Source organism: Eschrichtius robustus, chromosome 6 (assembly GCF_028021215.1).
Source record: "Eschrichtius robustus isolate mEscRob2 chromosome 6, mEscRob2.pri, whole genome shotgun sequence".
NCBI classification, from domain to species: Eukaryota; Metazoa; Chordata; class Mammalia; order Artiodactyla; family Eschrichtiidae; genus Eschrichtius; species Eschrichtius robustus.
Window position 1 is genome coordinate 73954606 of NC_090829.1, and position 25728 is coordinate 73980333.

The window sequence follows — 25728 nt, forward strand, 5'->3', positions numbered from 1 at the left end:
CCGCACTTAAGGAGCTGAAGGCCAGTGCTAGGGAAGAAGGAGGAAGAAAGCTCCGGCTGCTGTTGACCCACTTGGACCCACACCTAGACAAAACCCGCGCCAAACCCAGCCCCAGCTAGCTCTAGACTGCGCCATGCGGGGCCCCAGCGTGGCTCTGTGGCTCATCCTGGCTCTGCGCACTGGTGAGACCCCGCCGCCCGGCCCTGGGAGTAGGAGCTGGGCCGGGGGTCCTGGAGTTCTCCAGACACACACACCCACCCACCCACCCAGGAGGGTCCCGCGGGCTGGAAAAAGTGTCCTGAACCTTTGTCTCCCAGGAAAGGGGGGAGGCTAGAGAGGCGCGAGGCGCGAAGAAGGACGGGGGAGGGAACGAGCACTGACCCGGGCAGACCAGGATGTCTGGAGGGCTTCTTGGAGGAAGGAGAGGCGCGGGCAGAGGCGTGGAGTGGAGAGCCCTGGAGTGTCGGGAGGAGGGGGGAGGTCCGGAGGGTGAATGCTCTTGATGGGCGAGGAAGCCCAAGGAGGGTTTGGGAGCCAGAATGGCTCTACTTCTTCTGAGCCCCCGTGGGGAGGGAGGCGGGAGAAGATTCGGAGGGATTGGAGGGGAGGAGGAGAGAGATACTGCCCGAGAGACGGCTCCAGGGCGCCCTGCATGGATAGGGGGTGGGAGGCGCAGACCGGGACTCCTCGCGTCAGCACGGGCCGCTCCCAAGGGAGTCACGGTCCCGGACGCTGAGACGTGAGGCCGGACCTCCGGGAGCGGCTCGCGGGGGCCGCGGGCGGAGGCTGCTGGAAGGATGGCTTCAAGCCACCGCTCTGACCTCGTCAGTACGACAAATGGACCTGCCACCCCGGTCCGGGCCCGGCAGTTGCTAGGCCTACCAGGGTGCAGCCTTGGAGCACTAGAGAGGGCGAGGGCACCTCCACGTTCCAGGGGGCCGCCCGGAGCTGGGGGAGGCGGAGGGGGCCAAAAGGAGGCTGTGGAGGAACCGGCAGTCTTGACCCTTGGGGTGGGGATGGAAAGCATAGGCTGCCTTGAGAGGGTCCCTGGCGGGTGGAAATGGACCCAAAGCCTCAGGTTTCCCAGGAGCACAGGCATGCCTAGCAGGGCTGGCTGGGAGGGTGAGTGGTGGAGGAGCTCGGGTCTGCAAAGGCAGCAACCTCAGGGAGCTGGGCACCACTTCTGCTGGGCCCACAGGATCCCCAGATCACGGGACCCAAGAGGGTCCCCATCAGGAGGAGGGGCCTAAGAGGCAGTCCACTGAGGACCTTGTGTCCTGGCTCTACAGAGGTTTACTTACAACGCAGAAGGTGGTTTCCTCATCTGCTTTCTCAGATGACAAAACAGGCTCAGAGAGGTCAAATAGGTTACCTGAAGTCACCAGCTGGAGGAGCAGGAAACTGAACCCAACCTGCTGACTCCTCAGCCTCCCCTTGTCAGGGGCCTGGCACTGTCCCCACAGAGGGTAGGTCTGCAGGGGGCATAATCACAGATGCTCCAAAGGGTGCAAGGCTCCTCAAGGGCAGCCACAACCTCTTCCCAGTCTCATGTCCCAGTTCATTAGGAGGGCCCAGGGACACCACTGGGTGAGAGAGCCCAGTCCAGCACCCTCTTGCTGGAGACACACAGGCCCAAGAGGGGCAGGAAACAGCCAGTGCTCCTTCCACCCACCAGGCTGTGCTCCAGGCCAGGGAGGGGTGGGCGGGGGAAGCCCAGCTGCTACCTAGGGAAACCCTCCCTGGCCTATGCAAAGGGCCCGGCTCTGAGCCGCGCTGGGCAAGTGCGGGGAGTGCATGGCCCACGCACAGCTTTGCCAGTGAGCCCGGCCCCCTCCCAGCCTGTGACGCCTCTTTGTGCCCCAGCACCCCACAGTGAGAGGGCAGGGCTGCTGCATAGGACTGGCTATACGTGCTGACGGGACACATGGGCTGGGGCTGCTGGAGCCGGGCCTCACTGTCCCCCATCCCCAGCACTCGGAGGGATGGAGGTGCGATGGTGCACAATCTCAGACCCGGAGCAGCAGAAGTGCAGTGACATGAGCAAGGCCTTCCAGCAAGCCAGCATCCAGCCCTCCCTCCTGTGCGTCCAGGGCACCTCAGCTGACCACTGCCTCCAGCTCATCACGGTGAGTCCTCTCCCTTCCGCTCTGCACAGACGAGAGGGCTCTGACTCAGGAGGGAGCGCACAATGGCCTCATTCACCGGGAAAGGCTCCGGAGTCCTCCCCACCGCCAGGGCCGGTCGATAGGATCTCCTGAGTTTCCCCGGCAACAAGGGCCAGATTGTTTCCTGCCCAGGCCCTGGGAGGCCGAGGGAGGGCCCTGCTCAGGGCGCCGGTGGGGAAAGGTGTCTGAGAGGCAGAGTTTCCTTGCACAGAGCCCCTCTACATGGGGGACATGACCCGCCCCACCCAGGGGAGCCCAGACAGCAGACCCCCTCCGTGGCCCATGGCAGTTACTCACTCCTTGGAGTTTTCCAGAACTGGGCTTGTGTGTTTTCTGGGGCAGGAGGAACAGGGCCAGCAGTCCTGGGTGGGTGCATGGTGGGTCGGAGAGCTGTTCTGAGGGGCAGGAGATCTGCTAACTGGCACGGACTAAATTAAGAGGCAGGACTTCAGTACAGGACAAGGTGTGGAGAGAAGCACTGGGGGCAAACACAAGGGGACCCGGGTTTCCATTCCAGCTTAGCCCCTGGTGCGCCCCCAGAGCTAATCCTGTCACCATCCATGTGGCCAAGGGCTTGGGCCAGGCTCCACCGTGAGGGTGGAAACCAATTATGTTGAGCTATCATTTTACCCGTGGACCCCATTTGTGTTTTAAAACAAAAAGGAAACAATTGAAGAGGATATTTGTAGGATTCAATCTGCATCTTAGAGAGAAAACCCGAGAAACAGGTTAGTAGCAGAGGCAGGGAGTTTAGAAACAAGGAAGTGAGGGAGACTCACTTCTCACTACTTTTCATTTTGTGCTATCTGATTTTTAACTATGTGTAGTCCTATAAAATTAATATTTTTTAAATAACATAATTATAAAAACAAGGTGAGCCCTTGGTCCTGGTCGGGGGAGACCCCTAGGCCCTGGCGGGAAGGGGCCTGAGAGGCTGAGCCAGGACAGGGCTCCCAGGCCAGTTGAAGAGGACTACGTGGACCTCCAGGGCTTTTCAAGGGGCCCTGGGCAGGTGTCCCTGAGCTCCTGGATGAGTGCCCCGGGGGCCAGGCTGCACTGACCCACCTGTTCCCAGCAGGCCCGGGAAGCTGACGCCATCACTCTGGATGGAGGAGCCATTTACGAGGCGGGGAAGGAGCACGGCCTGAAGCCCGTGGTGGGCGAGGTGTATGATCAAGGTCAGAGGGCCAAGTGGGAGGGGGCTCGAAGGAGAGAGGAGGTCACCCAGCAGTATGTCCTTGCTGGGCCCGGCCCGACTCTGCAGCCCCCTAGCTGGTCAGTAGTCCTGTCCCCAGAGCCGGGGGTGCCAGAGACAAGAAGGGCTGACCTGAGTTTGTTCTTCCTCATGGGGAGCCCAGCAGCCCCCTAACCGTCACCCACAAGCTGTTACTGAGGGGCTACCCCATGCCTGGTGTAGTGCGGGGCATGATTGCCAGGTGAACGAGGCATCAGTGATGCCCAGCTCCCCGCACTCTCCAGTGCCCTGTCAGATGCAGCGTGGAGTGGGGATGTGGCCAGACAGGAGGTGGTGTCTAGGAGCTGCAGAGCCCAACAGGCCAACAAGGAATCCCAGTTCTGCCCCTTCCTGTCATCTTGTGTGACCTTGAACAACTTCCACTTCCTTGACCATAAAATCAGGATAGAGGTCCCTGCCCTGTCACATGGATTAAATGAGCCGGTCTGTGTGCACCTGACACGTGGTGTGTGCTCAGAAATGTGCGTTTCTTTGCCCCAGCCCTGCACTCACACCAGACATGCCTCTGGCACAGCCTGCCCTTTGGATACCCACCCCTCGCTTCTACCTGTCCAGTGTCTAGCGTCTGCCACAGCCCAGCTCAGCTGTCACCTCCAAAGAGCTCCCCTGGGTCCTCTCACCCCTGCAAAGGGCCGCTCTTTCCTGCTTTCCAGAGCACTGACTCACTCTACAAGGTCCTTTCCCCTCTGTTTTTTTTTGTCCTCACCACAGCGAGTCCCCTGAGGCAAGCCTGGTCTTCATCCTTGTATACCCCTGGTGCCTGGTACCCAGCACGGGGCCTCGCTTGGTCACCTGTTGAATTGATGACTGTCAGATGACACAGGACACAGTCCAACCCTGCAAACCAGCCAGGCTTTCCACTCAATGGCCAGAAACAGCCCTGCCTCGTGGGCCACAAACACAGCTCTTCCTTTTTAATCAATTCAGCACATTCATTGAGCACCTACTACATGCCAGTCATGAGCATAGAGTAGTAAGCAAGAGAACCCATTCCTGCCCTCAAATAGCAAGAGTCACATAGTAAATAAACACCAAAAACTGTAGTTACAAATGTGCTGGGTGCTGTGAAGGAAGTAAAGGCCATGAGGGAGAAGATAAGGGCTGTGGAAGACCGACTAAAATAGAGCAGACAGGAGGGCTTCTCTGGAGAGGTGACATTAAAGTTGCACTCTGAAAAGTGTCCCAAGTAGAAAAGAGCTTGGTGATCTCAAGAAACTAGAAGGAGAGTGGGGAGTTAGAGAGTGGGACCAGACAGGCAGCTTAGGTTGACAGGGGCCAGGCTCAGGGGTGCAGGAAATAACACTGGCTTGGTTTTCTAGAACTCAGCTTCGTTATGATCATGGGCATCTGACCACCCCCGGGCAGACATGTACATGTCTGTGTGTGATGGATGCCCTCTGGTCATCAGTCCCATAGAGGAGTCATCCCTGTCTTGTCTGAATGGCCTCTTCCAGGCAACCTCTGGCCCAGGGGAATCTTCCGCAAGGCTGTAGACCCTCGCCCACCCACATGCACCCCATTCGGGTCTTGAGTGATTTGGGGCCAAATCGTTCGTGTTTCTCTGCTTCTCTGTGTGTGAGTGAGTGTCTGTGTGCCTGTCTCTCTCTGTCTCTACCCCTTCATCCCTGGCCCAGCACTGAGAAATCACTTTTTCTAATCTGAGGGAAGTCCCTGCCCTGCTCCCTCTGCTTCTCCCAACCACCCTTCTTCGCATAATGTGATACCATTCCCTCACATCCTCTAAGTTCTCCTAAGGGGCTAGACTTCTGGAAAACGAAAGACTTGCAGGCTACTTCTGCTTTTGGTCTGACTACAGAGCTCCCTTGATGTGTGCAAATGTAGACCCGGCTGAGTGCCAGCTGGCTCGGGCAGGACAAGGGGGAAATCAATGAATGAATTAACATCTCAAGATAATAGCTACCGCAGAGGCTGGAGGGGGCGGGGTCTTGTGATACAACACGTGGATTGCACCCACTTGCTCTCTTGGTACTAGAATGCCATGCACGCACACACGTGCACATCCACATACATGCACGCGTACACACATGCATCCGTGCACACACCCGCACCCTCCTCCCGCAGCCTTCCCAGGCAGGGTCCCAGCCTCCTTCCCACCCTCACTCCTCTCCTCTCCCCTCCTCCTAGAGGTCGGTACCTCCTATTATGCCGTGGCTGTGGTGAAGAGGGGCTCCCACGTGACCATCAACACCCTGAAAGGCGTGACGTCCTGCCACACGGGCATCAACCGGACGGTGGGCTGGAACGTGCCTGTGGGCTACCTGGTGGAGAGTGGCCGCCTCTCGGTGATGGGCTGCGACGTGCTCAAAGGTGAGGGCTGGCCGCCAGCGGCTTCTCCCGCAGGGGCTCTGCATTTCCCCTAGTGGGACAGCCTCCCTCCGGGCTCACCTTCACAGCCGCCTCCCCTGGGCCTCCCCGGACCCCTCGTCGATGGCATCACTCCCTCCTGTCCGCTGGCTGGCCTGGTGTTGGCCCCACTTACATTTCCGCCTGGTTGGCTCCTCCAGGCACTCAACCCTCACTCACTCCTCCCGGGGCCCCGGCACAGCCAAGCACGGGGCCTGCAGGCCCACCCCGCGGGAGGCAGCGAATCGCCCGGGAGCACCTCTCCCCTGGTGTAGACGTGGTTGCCCTTGCCACGAATGATGTCCTTAGCTTGACGGGGTCAGAAGCCCTGTTCTTTCAGGACCCAAACAAGCTGCGAACTTGCGCCCAGAAAGATCACAAGTGGCTAATCAGAGACCCACCACTGATTCTCAGGTGGTGAGAATAGGGCCATCCTGCAAGCAGCATGTGCCCCGTGAAAGTTGAGCGAGGGCAGGAGGTGCTGAGGGGACCTGGCTGGGAGCCCAGAGCCCTGGTTCTGGTGACCTGGACCCTGTGAGGATGCAGGTCACCTTTTCCTGGACTCCTGCTGGCCACCCAGCTGCGCCAGTCTGAGGTGGCCCCTGACACATGACCACCACCTTCTCAAACTGCCCTCTTGGGACCACACCACCCCTTGAGGAGAGTTTCAGGTGTCCCCAGACCCCTTGTTCCTGAGTGTGCTGCTTCCTGGTTTGCTCTGCACATAGGCGAGCACCTCGTCTCTCAGAGCCCAGACTTCGCTGTGGGTACATGTGAGTTTACACCCTGGCTCAGCGTGACCTGCCCTTAGAAGGATTACTCCACACACTGAACTTCAGTTTCCTCACCTGTAAAATGGGGAAATTAACACTTACTCCAATGCTGTGGCGTTGGGAGGACTGGGATAATCTACACAACATCTTTGCAGAATGCACGGCACAGGGGCTGTGCTCACTGCAGGGAGCTGACGTTATTATGAGCTCAGCTTCCATCCCTCCCGGTCACTGTGGTGCACACACACGTGCACGCATACACACATGCACACATGCACAAACCCACACACGCACATACACACACGTGTGCACACGTGCATGCATCCGCGGGCACGCCCATCCATGCAGGCACAGACCCACACACTACACACCGGCATGCTGCCCCCACCTGCACACACGTGGATACTCTACCCCCATACAGCACCGCGCACAAGGGCCTGGAAGCCATGTCCTCTCAGACGGCGCCCAGCTGTGGGAGGTTTACCAGTCATTTGGCACATTTATTAAATATCACTCCCCTGCGAGGATGCAGAAAGACCAAGAAAGGAACCTGCCCTGGAAGAGCTTGGTTTAGCCGAGCACAGTGCAACTGGCTCACCCTACGTGGCACTAGGGGGTCCTTGGCGCAGGATAAATATTTGCCAGGAGGGTGGACTCGGGGCCTGGGCGTTGGCAAGGGCCCCAGAATCCTGCAGATCCTGAATTCGTCCCCAGCCAGGCCTCCTTCTCCGCTGTTTCCCTCCCCTCCCTGTGTTTTGAGAAGTGTAGTCTATCAAATGAATTATACTCTTTAAGTAATCATTTACTTCCCTACTTTCACTGATTACACGTAACTCCTTCTGAAGTGAAACCCTCAGTGAGAACACTATCTGGCTGATGGTTGTCCTGTGTGGCCATTTGGGGGTAAGCGTTTTATCCCTGAGCCATTTTTAAATAACAGCAGTCACTCTCCGACGCCCACACTTTTGTGGCCCCCGTCTGGGAACCACTGAGCAGATCCAGCGCTCCAGTTTTGCTCAGACTGAAGCCTGGGGAGTCCAGCTGGGTCCCTGGGGAGCCCAGCCCTCCTGACTCCAACCCGAGTGGCCTGAGCGCTCCCTGGAGGATGGGGCGGGGTCTGATGCTGTGTGACCGACCCCCTCTGTCTCTTTCCCACAGCTGTCAGCGACTATTTTGGGGGCAGCTGCGTCCCCGGGGCAGGAAAGACCAGTTACTCAGAGTCCCTCTGTCGACTCTGCCGGGGCAACACCGCCGGGGAAGGGGTGTGTGACAAGAGCCCCCTGGAGAGATACTACGACTACAGCGGGGCCTTCCGGTGAGAGGGGCTGGGACGGGGCCACAAGCGAAGGGGAAAAACACCTCGGCACAGGGAGGGCCCCTGGGGGAGTGGCGATGTCAGCTGCCTCTCATCAAAGCACCCTTTATATAGTCCATGTGCCTGGTTAGTTTAAAAACCTCAAACTGGTATGTGCCAGGCAGGATTTGCTCATAAAATCAACATGTTTGGTATATTTAGAGAAGTAAGGGCTCAGAGAGAAGAAAACGTCCAAAACAGCCTTTGGCTGCTCCCAGGTCCCCGTTCTGGTGTCTGAGACCTGGAGGGAGGATGCTGGAGTTGGGGAGCATGGGGGGGACCCCCGAGGCCTGACGCTCAGGGCTGGCCTCTCTCTGCCCCTGTTCAGGTTGGCACTTTAGAGCAGCCCTCCATGGAGACAAGAGAGTCTCTAACTGCTTGTGGTGCCCTTCCATCTGTCCCCAAAGGAGGAAACACTCGATGGGGGCTGGCATGGGAGTCTCCCAGGTCCCTCTGACTGCCCTGGCCACGGTGTTTCCACCTGGAACCTGAGAGCCTGCTGGGCCCCCATGCCCCAGGGTGTTATAAGGGAAATGTAGTTTGGGGCACAGAGAGAAAAACAGTTCTTGGTCCTCCAAGCCAGAGACTCTCGCCCACCCCATCTCTCCTGGTGTCATCCCCCCAGTCCAGTCCCTGCTTGTCTGCTGGCTGTAGGGACCCAGGCAGCCCCTTTGCCTAGTAGGCCCTGACCTGCCTCCCTCACTGGGCAGTGACAGATAGAGGATCCACGAAGTCCTGGTCCCTTCCACTCAGGGTTTTTGGTATGACCTCAGGGGTCATCTTCAACACATCCTGAGTGTTAAGGCTGCTGATCAAGCAGCTGCCATATGAGCACCCACTCCTTTCAGGCCCCAAGCTCAGCTGTAGAGGACCTATACGGATTATAAAGGATCTCTCCCTACGGGAGCCACTTTCTCATCCCCACTTTACAGGCGATAGAGGCTAGGAGGGCTCCACCACTTGCCAAAACCACACGGCCAACAAACTGGGGAACTGGAACCCAGAACAGCATGACTGCGAAACCCGTGCCCTCTGTGACCCCACCCCCCATGGCCCAGGCCAGACCTCCCAAGGTGGAGGATGGCAGCTCATTGGTTCCACCTGCGCAGGTGCCTGGCAGAAGGGGCCGGGGACGTGGCCTTTGTGAAGCACAGCACGGTGCTGGAGAACACAGACGGTGAGTGGATGGGCTGCCCCCGGCAGCAGATCTCAGGCCCCACAACCCTCCCTGACAGAAAGAAAGAGGTGGGGCTCACCGATGGAGCTCAGCTGCTCTGTGGGCAAGGGGACCGGGTGAGCGGCTCTGCCCCCCTCTGATACGTTTCTGGCCTTGGGTTCCATTTCCGTGTGAAGATTCTGCTTTTGAAGAACGAAAGTTTGCAAACCTCTGCACTAGCTGTCATCTACTGTCCCTTCCAGCCTTTGGTCCTTTTCCTGAAGAAGCCATCCCTTATCCCTGGACGAGGACTTATTAAAGATGGGTTGGTGTTAGGTGTTGATCCATTATACCGTTGTCATTTTAAAATTTTTAGATTTTGAAATAATTGAGCTTTAGAAAAGTTGCAAGAATAATTCAAAGAACCCCCATTTATTCTTTATCTAGATTCCAGCTTTAAGCATTTGCCACATGGAATTGATCATTCTTTCTGTACGTGTGTGTGTCTTTCCGAACCATTTGAGAATATGTTTGCCCACATCACACCCTTTAATACTTTAGTACATGTTTCCTAAGAACAAGGTGATGTGGACCTCACCAGAGTGCAGTTATCAAGTTCAAGAAATGTAACATCAACACAATATTTAAGCTACAGTCCACGTTCTAGATTCACTAATTGTCCCAATTCTGTCCTTCGTAGCAATTTTTTCAGGCCAGGGCCTGATCTTTGATCACACTGGTATTTAGCTTTTAGGTTGCTTTAGTTTCCTTTAACTTCGAACAGTTTCTCAATCTTTGTTTTTAGTGACATTGACATTTTTGAAGAGTCAGGCCAGTTATCTTATAGAATGTACCCTAATTTGGATTTGCCTAAGAATCTTCTAGGTTTTTTTTAATTGAGGTATAATTTACATACAGTAAAATGCACCCTTTTTGAAGTACTGTTCTATGAGTTTTGCCAAAAACATACTGTTGTATAACCACCACCACAATCAAGATAGTGACTGTGGCAGACCTTTCACCCCAAAAGTTCCTTCATACCCCTTTCTGGTCAATCCCTTCCAACCTCCTCCCTGATGCCCACCAGTCAGACTTTTGTCTCTACACTTTTGCCTGTTCCATAATGTCTAATCATTTTTTTTTTTAAAGAATCATTATCTCTTTTTTTTTGTTAATCTTTCCTTTTAAATCAGAAGGTCCATCATATAGTCTGACATTCATGAAGGCAAACAACATGAACCAGATTTGAGAAAAAACTGATCTGAAAAAGGAAACATAGGATTGTCTTCAGAGCAGGACGATCCTATGATGAGTCAAGCAAACGAGAATTTGGAAGATGGAGAAAGAATTAGGGGTGTATTGGGTTAAACCCATCTCTTTTAAAATGTTGATGATAGTCTAAGGAAACCTAAGGAAGTAATTTTTTAAAGAGTTGTCTTCAGGCAAAAAGGTTGGTAAGAGCAAAAGAGTGGAATTGACATAAATGTGCAAAGTAGTGAAGTAATATGGTTTTAATTGTCCCTAGTGAAGAAAAACAGGAGTGGCAGATCGAAATATCTAAATGATGCATTTGTCTCGAGGGAAGGCCAAATGATCCCTTGGAGCTCTACTGCAAAGGTTTTGCAGCAGTTTATAAATAGAGGAAAGTTGGGGAGTGGGGAGAGAATGACACTGAGTAATTGTTGAAGGTGCTATAAATTATCATGCAGTCATTAAAAATGACCTTTATGGACTTTTCCAAACTATTACTCTCTTGGTTTTCTGGTTTATTTTTAAATAGTGAATAGAGTGTTCATGATCCCACAAATTATCTTTTTCCCTCCTATTTTCTAGCAGAGGTTTATCCTCCTCATTTTAAAATTTAAAAGTCATTAAAATATTGTTATGTAGGGCCATCTGTGGTATATCTTATTGCATGAGTTACAATCCTTGAAATTCGTCTTCTTAATATTCCTATTTGGTGTTGATATTCACTCTTATAAATGAGTTTTATGGAAAGCTTCCAGTAAAAATATTTTTAAATAAGTATGATGCAAAATTGCCTATCATGTATGTCCTTAACCATATTTAAAATAGTTAGAAAATAGAATAGAAAAAAAGGACATGGAGGAAAAAGACCAAAATATTAATAGCTGGAGTTGTGACTGAAGCTTTGGGAATTTACCATCTTCTCTCTGGGCCACGATTCTGGTGAATTCTGTCGGGGTTTGTTTCCACCATGGCCCCCGCGTCCCCTGCCCTCTGCTCAGGGCTAAATTTAGTGCCAGACGGCAGTGGTGAACTCCTGACACATTCCTCTCTCTCATCCTAAGCTTCTCTTACTTTCTTACTCTTTTTACCTTTAATGAGCAGTTCTGTTTATATATATTGTGTTATTGTCAGAGATCTCAAATCCATTTTATTACTAGAAATTGGTGACAAATAAAAAATGTAAGTAAATAGACACAGTCTACAGAGACATCTGGTTTTGTACGGTGCGGCCACCAAGCTCCTCTTCATTCTGAGTTCTGGTCTCACCTCCTGGTGTGGTTCTGGGTTCTCAATTCTTGGTGTGGTTCTGGTTCTCACCTCCCGTAAGGGTTTCTTTTCACTGTGGGCCTGTGGCCATGAAACCCTAAGCTCTCCCCAGGCTCCCTCTCGAGGGTCCTGCCTGATGTCCCCACCAAGCCCCACCCAGGACAGGAGTTGGCTCACCACAGGATTCCCATCTTCCCAGGGAAAACCCTGCCCTCCTGGGGCCAGACGCTGCTGTCACAGAACTTCGAGCTGCTGTGCCGGGATGGCAGCCGGGCTGATGTCACTGAATGGAGGCGATGCCACCTGGCTCGGGTGCCTGCTCATGCCGTGGTGGTCCGAGCCGACACAGACGGGGGTCTCATCTTCCGGCTGCTCAACGAAGGCCAGGTGAGTTCAGGGCACCCCACACAGCTTCTCAGGGTGATGCTGGACCTTCTCGTCTCTCACCGGGGTTGGAGCTCAGAGCCATCCTGGGGCTGGGCCAGCCAGACTAGGAGGGGCAGGACCCAGAGGCCCTCCCCTGGGACAGACCCCAGCTGGGGAGCCAGACCTCTGTGGCCTTCAACCTCAGGCCAACTCAGAGTGAAGAAGGGACCAACTGTGCCAGCTGGCAGCGAGGAGGGCTGGCCAGAGTGGGGAGACCAGGGGACTCAGGCACCCCTCAGAGAAAGCTCCTGGTACTTGTGGCGCTTAAAACCAAAATCAGAACATATAAGCAAATAAACTAAATGTCAAAGTATACCATTCATTAAATGTGGTGAATAATGTTTTGCTGAAGCCGCTGCTTACAAGAGCAGCCAGTTTCTGCCCGTGGGCCACACCAGCTTTAGTTAGTTTTGCTCATCCATACCACCGATGCTCAGCCCCACTGCTTGTGCTGAGTACCATCGCACACCTGGGCCACAAGCCACGTGTTCAACCGGCTGAGTATGAGAAGGCAGAATGCACCGGGGGGAGCACAGGGGAAGGAGGGAGGCAGAGCCTCACCTGGTCCTCAGAGTGGGCGCCTGGCCTGAGAGCCCAGGAAGAAGGAAATGGTGGCTGAACTGGGAGGAAAGGATTCGCCCCTGCAGCTCCTCACCAGCCCACACCCCAACCCCTTGACACACAGCGCCTGTTCAGCCATGAGGGCAGCAGCTTCCAGATGTTCAGCTCTGAGGCCTACGGCCAGAAGAACCTGCTGTTCAAAGACTCCACCTCCGAGCTGGTGCCCATCGCCACACAGACCTACGAGGCATGGCTGGGCCGCGAGTACCTGCATGCCATGAAGGGTCTCCTCTGTGACCCCAACCGTAAGTCCAGCTGTCTCTTCTCCCGCCGGCCCTCGCCTCACCGCAGGTGTGGCCAGGCCTTCTGGAGAGGTGGCCAAAGGAGGACACTCACCCCAGAAGGTGTGTGTGTCTCTTGGCCTCGATGGGAACCTGTTGCTTCCACCTTCCTGCCTCTGGGGGTAGGGGAAGAAGACTCTCTGGAGTCGCATGGCCTGCTGTACCCTGGAAACCCCACCTGTTCCAGGGGGTGGGATCCAGACCCGAAGGGTCTCCTTGCCCCTCCATACGGAATGTGTCAAGTCCTGTCATTCTCCCTCCACCGTGCCTCACTCCTCCTCACCACATGGCCACAGCCCTGGCTCTGGCACTCTCTCTCTCCTGGACCCTTAAAGTAGTCTACAAATGGCTTTTGCATCTATCCCCCCCCCCCCACGTATCCACCACCTACAGCCAGGGAGATGGTATGCCAGGCCTGAGTTGTATATATGACAGCCATGATCTGCCTCGAGCGTCCTCACAGCCCCTTGAAGGAGGTTCAGTGGTCCCCTTTCTGGGTAAGGAAACAGGATCAGGTGGTGAAATAACTTACCCCTGGTAGCTAACCAGGGAAAGAGCCAGAATTTCCCTTGGGTGTGGCTCCAGGCTCCTCCTGCTGAGGGCCAGCCCCGAGGCAGGCCAGCGTGACCACACGCCCACGCCCATGCCCACACAGGGCTGCCCCACTACCTGCGCTGGTGTGTGCTGTCCACGCCCGAGATCCAGAAGTGCGGAGACATGGCTGTGGCCTTCAGCCGGCAGAGGCTCAAGCCGGAGATCCAGTGTGTGTCCGCCGCGTCCCCCCAGCGCTGCATGGAACAGATCCAGGTGGGAGCCGTGTCGAGAGGGGCAGAGCGGGCCCGGTGGGCGGGCAGGGGCAGTGCCTGGGATGGTCGGTCCTTCCCGGCCCTCCCTCTGTCCCACCTGGTCTGGAGGACACAGGGCAGCCTGGGGAGGAGAAGAAAGTCTCCCGTGACAACGCCACAGAGGAGGGGGAAGAGGAAGTGGCCGCAGGAAACAGCCACCCCACCCAGGGGGCGGGGCAGAGGGGGGCTCCCCCGCGCTGAGCAAGTGGGCAGGGGGCAGAAGGACCGTGAGACTGGCTCAGCTTGGCGCTAATGACCCTGTGGCCTTGGGCAAGCCCCTTCCCCTTTCTGAGTCTCAGTTTCCCCTTGTGCACAATACGGGGTGGACTTGGCTCATCATTTATTAAACTGCAAGCCAGTCAGAAATACATTTTCCATCAATCACAGTCTAGTACACAGAAACTGTTCTTTCAGATATAAACATGTAAAAACATGTTTTCGCTATAGAGAGATATGAAGCCAAACAGTACTTACCTTTACTAAGTACAATGTGCGCTGATAGTCTCTGGGGTAGTCTATCCTAGTCTTTTTTTTTTAAGCTTGTCATGGCCCATTAAATTGACTAAGCCTTCGTTAATATGCCTGCCACCTGTAGTTAAAAGCACAGGCCATGTCTCTGAAAGCCCATTCAGCTCTGTCCTGCTTCGCTTCTCTGACTGGAGACTGAGACCAGGAGTGGGAGACGCGCCTGAGGCCCTGCAGTCAGGGATGAAGTCCTACAGGGTTCTCCTCCACCCCTGGGTTCCTGGACTCATTTCCTCCTGCTTTTCAAGAGCTACTAGGTGGGGCCTGATGGTGAGGAGCCCTTTTCAAGGTGGTCCCCAAGTGCAGGCCAAGTCACAGCCCCTCAGGTGTGTCCACCCTGCCCCAGCCAGGCAGCACATGGCTTGAGAAGAGACGAGTGGGCAGGAAGGACAGGGGCCCGGGATCGTGACGCTAACAGTCTCATAAGCACGCACCTCCTATGTACCTCGCGCTGTGCTAAGCCTTCGTGTGGGTTTTCTCAGTTAATCCTCACAACGACACTGTGGGGTGGATATGATTACTATCGTACGTGGAGACTGGGACTGGGAGAGGCTGAGGAAGTAACTTGCCCCAGGTCACCCAGCTCAAGGGCAGGGGAGCCCCTATCCCCAGGGGTTGCCGAGAGCTAGATGTGGCACCGAGGGAGGGGAGCCCAGCGGGGATCGAGGAAGGGGGACTTAGCGGTGGGGACTCTTTTCCTAACCCTGGGCAGACTGTCCTGTGGAGGAGAGGCTGTTCCAGGGGCACCAGAGCAGGGAGAGATGCAGGGAGATGCAACTGTCTCCAGGCACAATCCTTCTCTCCACCTGAGCTCACAGAGGGCCAAGGGGCTGTGCAGGGGCCTGTGGGGAGAGGATTAGATTTGGGGGGTCCCTGAGAACCCCAGCCAAAGGCTCAGAGATCCTCAGTTCTAACTTCTAAGGTTCTCAGAGGTGATGTCCAGTGTAGCTCTAACACCCATTTCCTGTCTGACCACAGTGATGCAGGCAAGGAAGGGTCAGCTGGCCCAACCCCTGGGCTGTGGGTTAGGGTCTGGATTCCTCCCCGGCACCACACCACTGTGGACAAGGCCTGGGTGGGGGCAAAAGGGGTCCCCCAGAGAGGCACCCTCCAGGCTCAAAACATCAGTGCCACTGCCCGTTATTCCATCGTCATAACCTCATGCCTCTGGCCCTGAACAGCGTCGGGCACCTTCCTGGGGTGCCGGTGTCCCCTCTGTCCCCGGGGCCCAGCTTCTTCCCTTGGGGTATGGCTTAATTATCAGTTAACCTCTTGGCAGGGTCTGAGGAGCCAGCTGTCCAGAGACTTCAGAAGGGACACGCGGGGTGGGGTGCAGGTGACCTGGAGGGCTCTAGAGGTTTCCGAGGGAGGAGGGTCCTGGGCCCCTCCTGCTGGCTTCTGAGGCAGGGCTCCATCCCTCAACCCTGGAGCCTCCTCCCACAGACCCTGAGACTGCCGTCTTTTCAGACCTGGCTCCTTCATCCATTCACATACGCATTTGAGAAATATGTATTGCATTCGTGCTGTGTGCCAGCCCTTGGCCAGGTGCTGGGGATGCAGTACAGTGCCCCAGGTCTCTGAGGCTGGCAAGCCGTGGGGAGACCCACACCGAGCATGAGAGCAGGCATTGTGCTAGGTTCTGCTCAGAACAGGGCCTGGCAACAGGAGACCCTCAGAAAACACTTGCTGAAAGATTGAAAGACACCCATGAATGGGAATGCTGGTGGTGGTTTGTTTCAGGCCTCTGGTCCTCCAAACACCTCTCTTGCCTGCCCATCTTCACAAGGAGAGGAAGGGGCAGATAGGGCAAGATGGGGTTCCCAGGGGAAGGGAGCCTGAGGCCAAAGCCCCCGAGAGACCCAGCCTTGGCACCTCTGTCAGATCCCGACACCCAGAGCTGCGCTGGGGCCCACTCGAGCCTGGCCACTCTTTCTGTCCCCCTGCAGGCTGGGCAAATCGACGCTGTGACCCTGAAGGGCCAGGACATTTACACAGCGGGGAAGAGATACGGCCTGGTTCCAGCAGCCGGGGAGCACTATGCCCGTGAGTGCAGGTGCCAGCCACCTGGCCTCGGCTGGGAGGTGGTTGATATTTTTATATTTATAAAAACGACTCATCAGAGCCTTTCTCCCCGGGCCAGTTGCTGTCTATCACAGGCAAGCCACTCTGGCCCCGGGCACAGTGTGCCCAGCCAGTCACTGGAAGTCTGGCAGGCTTTGGAGAACTTTCTGTAAAGGGTCAGAGAGTAAGCACTTCAGGCTCTGCAGACCACATACAGACTCTGCTGAATGTTCCTCTTCTTCTTCTTTTTTCTTTTTAACAACCCTTTAAAAATATAAAAATTATTTTTAACTTGCAAGTCAGGCTGTACAAAAACAGGCTGAGTAATTTGCCAAGCCCTGAACTAGAAAGCCTCCTTGGCCTCTTCCGTCCAGACCGTATGGCTCACGGAAGGTGGCCCTGGGACCCTCCTTCCTGTCGGCTCATGAACACCTTCCCAGTGGCCTGGGCCAGGGCCCAGGTGCTCTGTGCTGAGATCTAGTGACCTCAGGTCTCCTCCACTTGGACGTGAAAACTCTCTCATCTTAGGGAAAGCGCTTCTGCATCAGCTATGCCTCCACCTTTCTCCTAGGGGGTGAGAAACATACCACCTGAGTGTAAGGAAAGAAACAAATTCCTCTGGGTGAAGACTGTTGGAGGGTGCACAGAATGCTGAAAAGTGGAGCCCCACGGGCTGCTTCTCAGCAGTGAGGGGACACGCAGGGGTCCTGCTGCTGGATGTGCGCCCTGAACACCCACCCGGCCCTTGGCCTGGGTGCTCCTGAGCCCAGGCAGCCAAGGCCTAGTACCAGCGGGTAGAGGCGTATGGGGCCAGGACCACTGCTCTGAGGTCAAGAGTGGCAAGAGGGAACGGATTTGAGGGAAGAAGCGCCCCGTTGGGATCCGGCCCTGACTCTTGCTCAACCGAGGCCACTAAGCATTAGATGAGGGGCCTCACTGGTGTCCCCTCCCCCAGCGGAGGACAGGAGCAACTCGTACTTCGCGGTGGCCGTGGTGAAGCGGAACAGCTCCTATGCCTTCACCCTGGACGAGCTGCGGGGCAAGCGCTCCTGCCACCCAGGCTTCGGCAGCCCTGCAGGCTGGGACATCCCCGTGGGCGCCCTTGTGCAGAGGGGCTTCATCCGGCCCAGGGACTGCGATGTCCTCACAGGTACCATCCTCTATAGACACACAGATGTGCAAGCTCTTCTTTGGGGTTGGCTGGCGTCAGGGCCAGCTCTGAGGGCTGGGGTCCTCTCCCAGCAGGACCCCCACAGAAGGCAGCCCCAGAGAGATTTCCTCTTCCTCCTTGACATGCCCCTTGCTCTTGGGAAGGCTGGGGAATATTCTTGGCTACGCTTGACACAGTCAGGGGTGTCTGGTTCTGTCGAAGGTGCCAGTGCCCCTGCCCACTTACTCACTCAGAGTGGAACAGTTCCAGTGGGCGTGGGGAGCAGGGCGAGTGCACTGGCCCTGGGCCTGGCTGTACCACCATCCAGTCATGGGCTGTCCCCCTGGGCATCTGGGGGACCTTGTTGGAAAGTGGCCAGCCATCTGTATAAGAGCTGAAGAAGACACGTTTACCAGGCACCCACCATATGCCATACGCAGGGCCCTCCCTGGGTGTTAAATCATGCACATTCCTGGTGAAGGGAAGGCAGGAGGAAGCTGGCTGCACACACCTCTGTCCTGGCTGGCACCTCCGAGGAAAAAAACACATTTTTTTTCTAACCACCCACACAAGCACACGTAAGGTGTTAGAACTGGCTGCTCCCACTCCTAGACAGCTGCGCGGTTGCTCTGACTGGAACAGAAGAGTTTACGAGGTAGCGAGTTCCCCATCCCTGAGGGAGTTCAAGGGAAGGCTGGGCGGCCACTTACCAGGGGTTGTCATTGGGGGTTCCTGTATCTAGACAACGTCTGCAATGCCCCCGTCCCTGTGATCCTCCCAGGAGGAGACACGCCACTCTGAGCTGGGTGGGCACTGGAGCGGATGGGTGGCCTTGAGCCATGGGGCAGGCCAGTGGGCAGATCTGTGCGGGGAGCAGCCCACCCATGTTCCCCCTGGCCACCCTTTCTGCTGCCGGCCCCTCAGCACAGCCCTTCCCCTCTGCCCCAGCGGTGAGTGAGTTCTTCAGCGCCAGCTGTGTGCCCGTGAACAACCCCAAGCACTACCCATCCTCGCTGTGCACACTCTGCGTGGGAGACGAGCAAGGCCGCAACAAGTGTGTGGGAAACAGCCAGGAGAGGTACTACGGCTACAGTGGCGCCTTCAGGTACCTGGCAGGCCGGGAGGGGTGTGGGGAGGTGGTCCTGGGGCCAGGCACAGGGGTGGGACCTTCTGCCGACACCTGTCTTGGCTTCTTGTGTGGCAGGTGCCTGGTTGAGAATGCAGGGGACATTGCCTTCGTTAAGCACACGACTGTCTTTGACAACACGAATGGTATGTGATGGTGCTGGGACATGGCAGGGCCAGATTCTGGTGGGGCTGTTCCCCATCTCCAGCAGAATCCAGGAGCTAGATGGTGCTGGGACTGTGGGCCAAGTGACAGCCGGGAAAGACTGAGTCTAGAAGGCTCTGCCCCTTGGGGATCCCAGGAGCCCCAAAGGCCGAGCGGTAAGAACAGACCTCAGGCCACATATCCAAATACACAGGTCACATGACTGTCTTTATTTGTCTGGAATCCAAATCCCCATTCCACTGAAATGGTAGAAACTCAATCAATTTGGAGAGAACCCCTTCTGGGGTGTTTATGTGGCACCCAGGTGTGTGGGTAGGGGTGGCAGGGGCCTCTCTCCCCAGGGTTATCAGTTCACATCAGCATCTGGTGTTTGGTCCTGAGCAGGCCAATGCCATGCGCAGGGGAATCACTCTGCAGCCCCCAAGCCGTGTGAGGCAGGGCACACACCCATTCACATCATACAGGTGGTTTCTTTCTCTGGAGTCACCTTCCTGGGCTCCACCCGGGAAGAAGAGCCCAGGAACTCCTCCAGGACCCCTAAGCCCCCACCTGAGGTCCTATCGGGGTGCAGGCCCTTGACCGTGCATCACTCCCCTGCCCCATCCTGTTCTCCCTCCTCAGGGAATCTATCCATTTTGAAGACTGAAAGCTGTTTCCCTTCAACACTGTATTGTTTGCATTTTCTATATACCCTGACTACACCCCAGGCTTTGAAACCCCAAACACTGGAGGTTAAGTCTTCTCCACTCTGTCCTAACACATCTCTTCCCAGGAACTCAGGGCAGAAAGGCAGAAGGCCCGAAGGGGAGGAGGACATTGGAGAAGGGAAAGCAAGACACGCAGGGAAAAAACATCAGTCAGTATTTCAAAACTCAGATCCCACCCTGCCTCTGAAAGTCACTAAGCTGTAGACCAGTTGCCCCAACAGAGCTGGAAGGGTTCCAGGCCCTGTTGCCATACCCCGCCTCCCCTGCCAACCTCCCACCAAGAACACTGGGGATCATCCCCGAGAAGAAGGGAACCGCGTGCTCCTGCAGGAGCTGTGAGCCCTGCCTGGTCCCAGCCTGTGCCCTCTGGGGTCCTGGGCTGAGGGCCGGGGAGGAGGCGGGGCCCTTCCGAGGTTCACCTGCAGTGAGGTGACCACCTCCCAGGGCCACTCAAATTCTTTTATCTCTGCTTGTGAGCCCACCTGGAGTTCCTCCTGGAAATACAGGAAGACATAAAAACAATGTGATTCCTAAGAGTAGTGTTTGTCAGGAAGCCTTCGGACCAACCACCTGCATCAGAATTACTGGGTTGCTAGTTTAAAATGCAGATTCCTGGGCCCCATTCTAGACCTACCTGATGAGATTCTTTGCAAGGAGGGGCCTTTGAAACTGCATCTTACAGATCCATACTTGATGTTATACCTCTTCTGGCTTGAGAACTTCAGCTCTTAGGGGAGGAGCCCATCCCACCCTGAGACCTGTAACACACAGCTGGAGTTCTTTGCCGGGGAGTGATTAAGAGCCTCAGTTTCTCCACCTGTAAAATGGGAGTGATCATACAGTGCAGAGTTACATAGTGCAGACTCCCTATTCCCTACGAATAACCTTATTAGCCCAGCTGGGTTCTCTCACCCTGGTAATAGAGCAGAGCAATTGAAGAATGGAGAGGGCTGGGGAGCTGGCCAGATATCACCACCCTTCCCCAGCCAAGGATTTGGGGATCCCCGAGGAGAGCAGCCTCTCTCTATTCCTCTCCCTGCCTCTGCTCCATCCCCTCAGGCCACAATTCTGAGCCCTGGGCTGCTGAGCTCATGTCGGAGGACTACGAGCTGCTGTGTCCCAATGGGGCCCGGGCCGAGGTGACCCAGTTCGCAGCCTGCAACCTGGCACAGATACCGTCCCAAGCTGTCATGGTCCGGCCGGACACCAACATCTTCACTGTGTATGGACTGCTGGACAAGGCCCAGGTGAGCCAGGGCAGGGGCTGCCTCACTGGGAGGAGGGTGACAGAGGGGAGCCAAGCCCCCGGGTCGCCTCAGTCTACCTGGAGCAGACTTCAGGAGAAACTGAGGAAGCCTGAGGGAAATTCTGTGATGTTCACTTAGCCGAAGCCATCCCTCCAACCACTGTGCCCTCTGTCACCTACATCATTAATTTTCCCTTCTCAGCCGGACCATTCTCACCAACATACAAACATGCTGTTATTTCTACCATCTCGTAAAAACAAATGAACCCTCTTTTGGCCTCACATCCCCTTGTAGCCGTAATCCCACTCCCTTTTACAGCAAAACTCCTTCAAAGAGCCATCTCTACTCTGGAGTCATCGATTCCTCCTCTCCTTGTCTCTCTTAAGGATGGAGACTACTCTGGAGAGGCCCCACCTCTCCAGGGCCCTGAAACTGCCCTGGTCAAGGTCGCAGTGACCCATGTTGCTAAATAGAGCGGCTGTGTCTCAGTCTGCCTCTCCCTGACCTCTCAGCAGCATTGGCTGCAGTTCCCTCTTCCTGAAGTTCACCTCCTTCCTGGACGAACTTCCCCCCCTTGGTTCCCAGGGCCCCACGCTTGCCTGGCTCTCCTCCTACCTCTCTGGCCTCTCCTCCCAGTCTCCTTTGCTGGTTCTTCCTCGTTTCCCTGGCTGGTAACCACCGGAGTGCCCCAGGGTTCAATCCTAAGCCCTCTTCTCTGTCGGCACCTACACCCATATCGATCTCGTCCAGCCACAGGTCATTAACTACAGTCTATATACTGATGACTCCTAAGTGTACATCCTCAGCCCTGCTTCAGTCCCACCCTTTAATCTCAAACTTGCATCTTTAACAACTACCTACTTGACATTTCAATTTCTAACAGGCATCTTGAGCTGAACAAATCGAAGTTGGACTCCCCTTTTTCCCTCCGTCTTCCCCACTTCAGTGAATAGCAGCTTCAGCCTTTCCATTTCCTCAGGGGTCAGCTCAGACTCCTGTCTTCCTCTCACACTCTACTTCCAGTGCATCAGCAAATCCTATTGGCCTAAAAACAAATACCTAAAATTTGAACCCAGGCTGTCTGACAGCAGGGCCCCTGGTTCCCAACCTCCCCCTCTACGCACCCCCGACCTGACATAGGCTGAAACTGACCTCCTTTCCCTCCACCCATAAGCGCCACAGACTCGCAGAGCCAGCTGGCTCTCCAGGCCAGTTCGTAACCTTTGAAATGATGTTTGCTCTCATCTTCCCCACAGAGTCCCTCTGTCCCAGGAGTTCTTGACTATGGGTCCCTGGGCTTCCCCACGGATCCCCAAACCCTCTGAAGTGATGTGGGAGAGGAGCCCTGTGTAGATGTGCCCTTTTCTGGGGAGAAGGCTGAGAGCTTTCATCAGATCCTCAAGGGGATCCGTGAGTCCCCCCAGAAAGATCAATAACCACCTTACTCTTTCTTTCCCCCTTGATTGGTATTTAAAAGCTGACATATGCATTCGTCCATGTTCTCCTGATGTCCTGTATGTATTCATAATTTCTCACATCCCTTCTGACCACTTTAGTGACTCTCTGAGGGCGGGAGCCATAGCACACTCACCCCGAGGACCCCCAGCAAGGGAAGACAACAGCTGCTGCAAGAATCTCTTGGGTGCTAGGAGGGTGGGTTAGTAAAGGATATTTAACTCACCTAGTACCTTCTTAGTACTAGTGACAGAACAAAGGGCTCTCTTATGAAATCATTTGGGTTTGGGGTAAAGGACACCCATCAGATAGAGTGAGGAAGCCTGGTAGAAGAGGTTGAGGGGTGCTGAGCAGGTTTAGCAAACCCCTCGGTGATCTCAACCACATCATCTCTCATTTCTGGGTCCTTCTGCGTGTAAGGCTCAGGCTTCAGTTCTGTATCCAAGAGCTGGTTTGGTGTGATGTTTCTGAATGGCTGTCTTACTGTGGCGGCTATGGTCATCTCTTCCTCCAAATCTGCTTTGGTAACAGAGGTCAATGAGTTGTCAAGCTTATGATTTCCAAGCGGAGTCTTGGCACCTGACTTTCCTTGCTCCTTGGTGTATAAAGCAGTCAGTGGCAAGTGATACCCGGGTGACCATTTGTGAGCCCAGATGCAAAGCAGGTCTGCTGTGTGCTTCCAGGACCTGTTTGGAGATGACCACAATAAGAATGGGTTCAAAATGTTCGACTCCTCCAACTATCATGGCCAAGACCTGCTTTTCAAGGATGCCACCCTCCGGGCAGTACCTGTGGGAGAGAAAACTACTTACCGTGACTGGCTAGGCCCCGACTACATGGCGGCTCTGGAAGGGATGCTGTCTCAGCAGTGCTCAGGCACAGGTAGGGCGCGACAGGCGGGTTCACACCCCACAGGGGAAGAGTGGGCACACTCCCCGGGCATCTTTCTAAGCCTTTCACCCAAAACCTTGAGTGAACTGAAGGGCACTCTGGGTCTTTGCAGACGATCAAGGTGAAGTGTCCTGGGAGGGTCTGAAACACTGGCTGTGGAACCCAGACAGACCTGGATGATGATTATAAATGCTAGAAATAGTCACCCGAAGAGGATTCGGGCAACGGCATAAATATACATGTAGTATAATTGTGAAAGAAATGAATATGTAAAGAAACCAGGGGAAAGAAAAATTGTAATAGGGTAGCCAGAGGGAGCCTGAGGTGAGTTTAGTGCCCGAAACTATGCTGCATCTAGTCCTGCACATGAGTGCCAGCGGGCCACAAGCGCGGCACTCGGAGGCCTTAACCGCCTGTGTTTAATCCCTCAGCGATCGTTGCCTCCAGCATCTCCCTGCTCCTGCAGCTGCTCCCGCTGGCCCTCACGGCCAGCCTCCTCCAGCCCTGCCTCTGAAGCTGCTCTGGGCAAGCCTCGCCCTCCCTTGGAAACCTATTCAGAAATCTCCCTAGATAAGGCTGTTCTCCTCAGTAAATCCAGTTAACACTGCTCAGAGGGAAACGTGTGCCGGGATTGGAAGCATGAGAAACCACAGAGCTCCCCAGGGCTGCGATTCCAACACTGAAGCTTCTGTGATCGCTCCAGAGCGGGATAAAGAGGGATGTTACAGCAAAGCCCCCCAGCTGGACTGAGCAGGTCTCTCCCTCCTGCTGGAACCCAGCCGCTGCCTCCCCGGCGCCGCCTGTCCCTCCGCTACCTGAGGTGGTGCGCTGGCCCACCTCCCAGTCACGTCCCACCCACAGGCTGGTACAGCCGCTGCCCTGCAGATCTGCAGGCTCCCACCACACAGATCCTCACCAGCCTTGGCTTTGGAAGAGACTGGTTGCCAGGGAAACAGGCTGAACCCGAGCTTCCCACACCGCCCTCTCTGCTGGAGCTTGCCCTGCTGAGCCGCCCAGGGGGCCTGCTGAGATGACAGGCCTGCCGGCCCCTCCCTGACAGTTCCCACCTCCCCCTCTGGAGGAGGGACACCACAGCCAGCACCTCCCGTCAGCCCCCGCTCCGTCTGTCCTCTGGACTCCCCATGCCAGCCTCCCCCCCAGGATGCTGTGTCTGTTCACCAAGGCATCACCAGATGAGGCTGGAGCCGGACCCCCCGAGGAGGCGGAGCTGCTGGGCACACGCAGCCCTTCGTCCTTGTCTTCTGCAGCTTGCGTGGCCCAGACCACCGGACCCCTGACTGTGCTGGGCTGGGGAGGGCAGGGAGGCCAGGGCTGGACCCTAGGGGTGAAACCCTCAAGGGGTCCTAGGACAAAGGAAGTGCTTCTCAGTATTTTTACTAGGTGGGGGCTTGGTGCAGGGTTGGGGGCCTAAAGTCTTGCCTAAATACCTGTCTGTGGTAAGGACAGCAGGCCTCAGAACCAGACGTGCTCTGTGTGCCCTGCCCTTTGGTGATTCAGCTGCACCCGGCTCTGTCCTGGGGCTAAGCCCAGTCAGCAGGAATCCCCGCTCCTGTGTTTGCTCCCCTTAGGCGGCATCTCAGATTATCCCCTCCTACCCCAGCGTGATGTCCACTGCTCTGGAGCTACTCCTGTAGCTCTAGCAGCGGTAGTTTCTTCCAGACTGAAGGGTTTAGCCTCTAGGGCGGCCCAGTAACCTCCAGGCCCTGGAGCAGCAGGTGGCCCAGGTCGCTAAGGCAGCACGAGGCCCTCTGAAGGGCCGGGAATGGGAAGATGCCATTCTCTTTGTCAGAGGAGCTACAGGCCAGGTGAGGTGCTGTGAGGAGCTCCGTCTCCTCAGCTGTGAGCCCGGGGTCTCCTCACCCAGCCATGCACTGACTGGGCCCGAGGTCCACTCACTCCAAAGGAAGGGTCCCTCCTTCCCATCCCCTTCGAGTCAGTGGAAAGTGTCTGGAGCGGGTCTCCATGATCACCACGGTTGTCTGAGGAGCAAGAAAAAGTTTCCAGAACTGCCAGCTCTTACTCTGAACTCTGCTCCCTGAAAAAAGTAAGAAGCAAGAGAAGAAACAGGAGCGAGCCACCCTCGTCAGCAGACGGGGAGCCGCGTGGGCCTGGAGCTATTTGCATCTCAGTCTGCGGGGGCTCTGGGGATGCTGATGACAGGCTGGGCTCCCAGCACTTCGCCGCCACCCGTGGGCGCTGGGATGGATCCCTTCCACCCTCAGCGGGGAGTGAGGCCGCCGGCAGTGTCCCGGCTGTGGTCACACGGTCCCGAGGAGTCCTGGCCCCCGCCCCACTGTGAGGAGCCAGGAGGAACCGGCTTCGGCTACCCAGTGTGTACCCTCTTCACTGGGGGAGCAAGTGATTCTTCTCTGACCTGATGATTGTTTGATTTTTGTTTTTTTTTAAGGGAGATCTGTGCAGTGAGAAGTGTATTTCTGTGTGGCCGCCCTGGGCCAGGGTGGTGCCCAGGGTGCAACCCTGTACTGTGAGCCTGCCGAGGGTGTGACCTGTGGGAGTCTGATTGTCAGGTGACAGCAGGGGGCCGCCGCTGGGTTAATGCTAATGAAAGATGTTGGTTTGTTTTTTAAATAAAGCCAAACAGCCCTGCACCTGCTGAGGCTTG

General features: G+C 55.7%; 1 protein-coding gene across 1 annotated transcript; it reads left to right on the forward strand.

Annotated features, from left to right (window-relative positions):
- MELTF (melanotransferrin) lies at window positions 1-25728 on the forward strand. The gene is made up of 16 exons (XM_068546495.1): window positions 1-182; window positions 1972-2126; window positions 3244-3343; window positions 5566-5748; window positions 7716-7872; window positions 9021-9088; window positions 11784-11971; window positions 12696-12876; window positions 13568-13719; window positions 16229-16325; window positions 17299-17493; window positions 18442-18598; window positions 18698-18765; window positions 20551-20738; window positions 22877-23075; window positions 23516-25728. Exons 1-16 carry the CDS (start codon window positions 134-136, stop codon window positions 23596-23598), a joined length of 2220 nt encoding a protein of 739 aa, XP_068402596.1. The 5' UTR covers window positions 1-133; the 3' UTR covers window positions 23599-25728.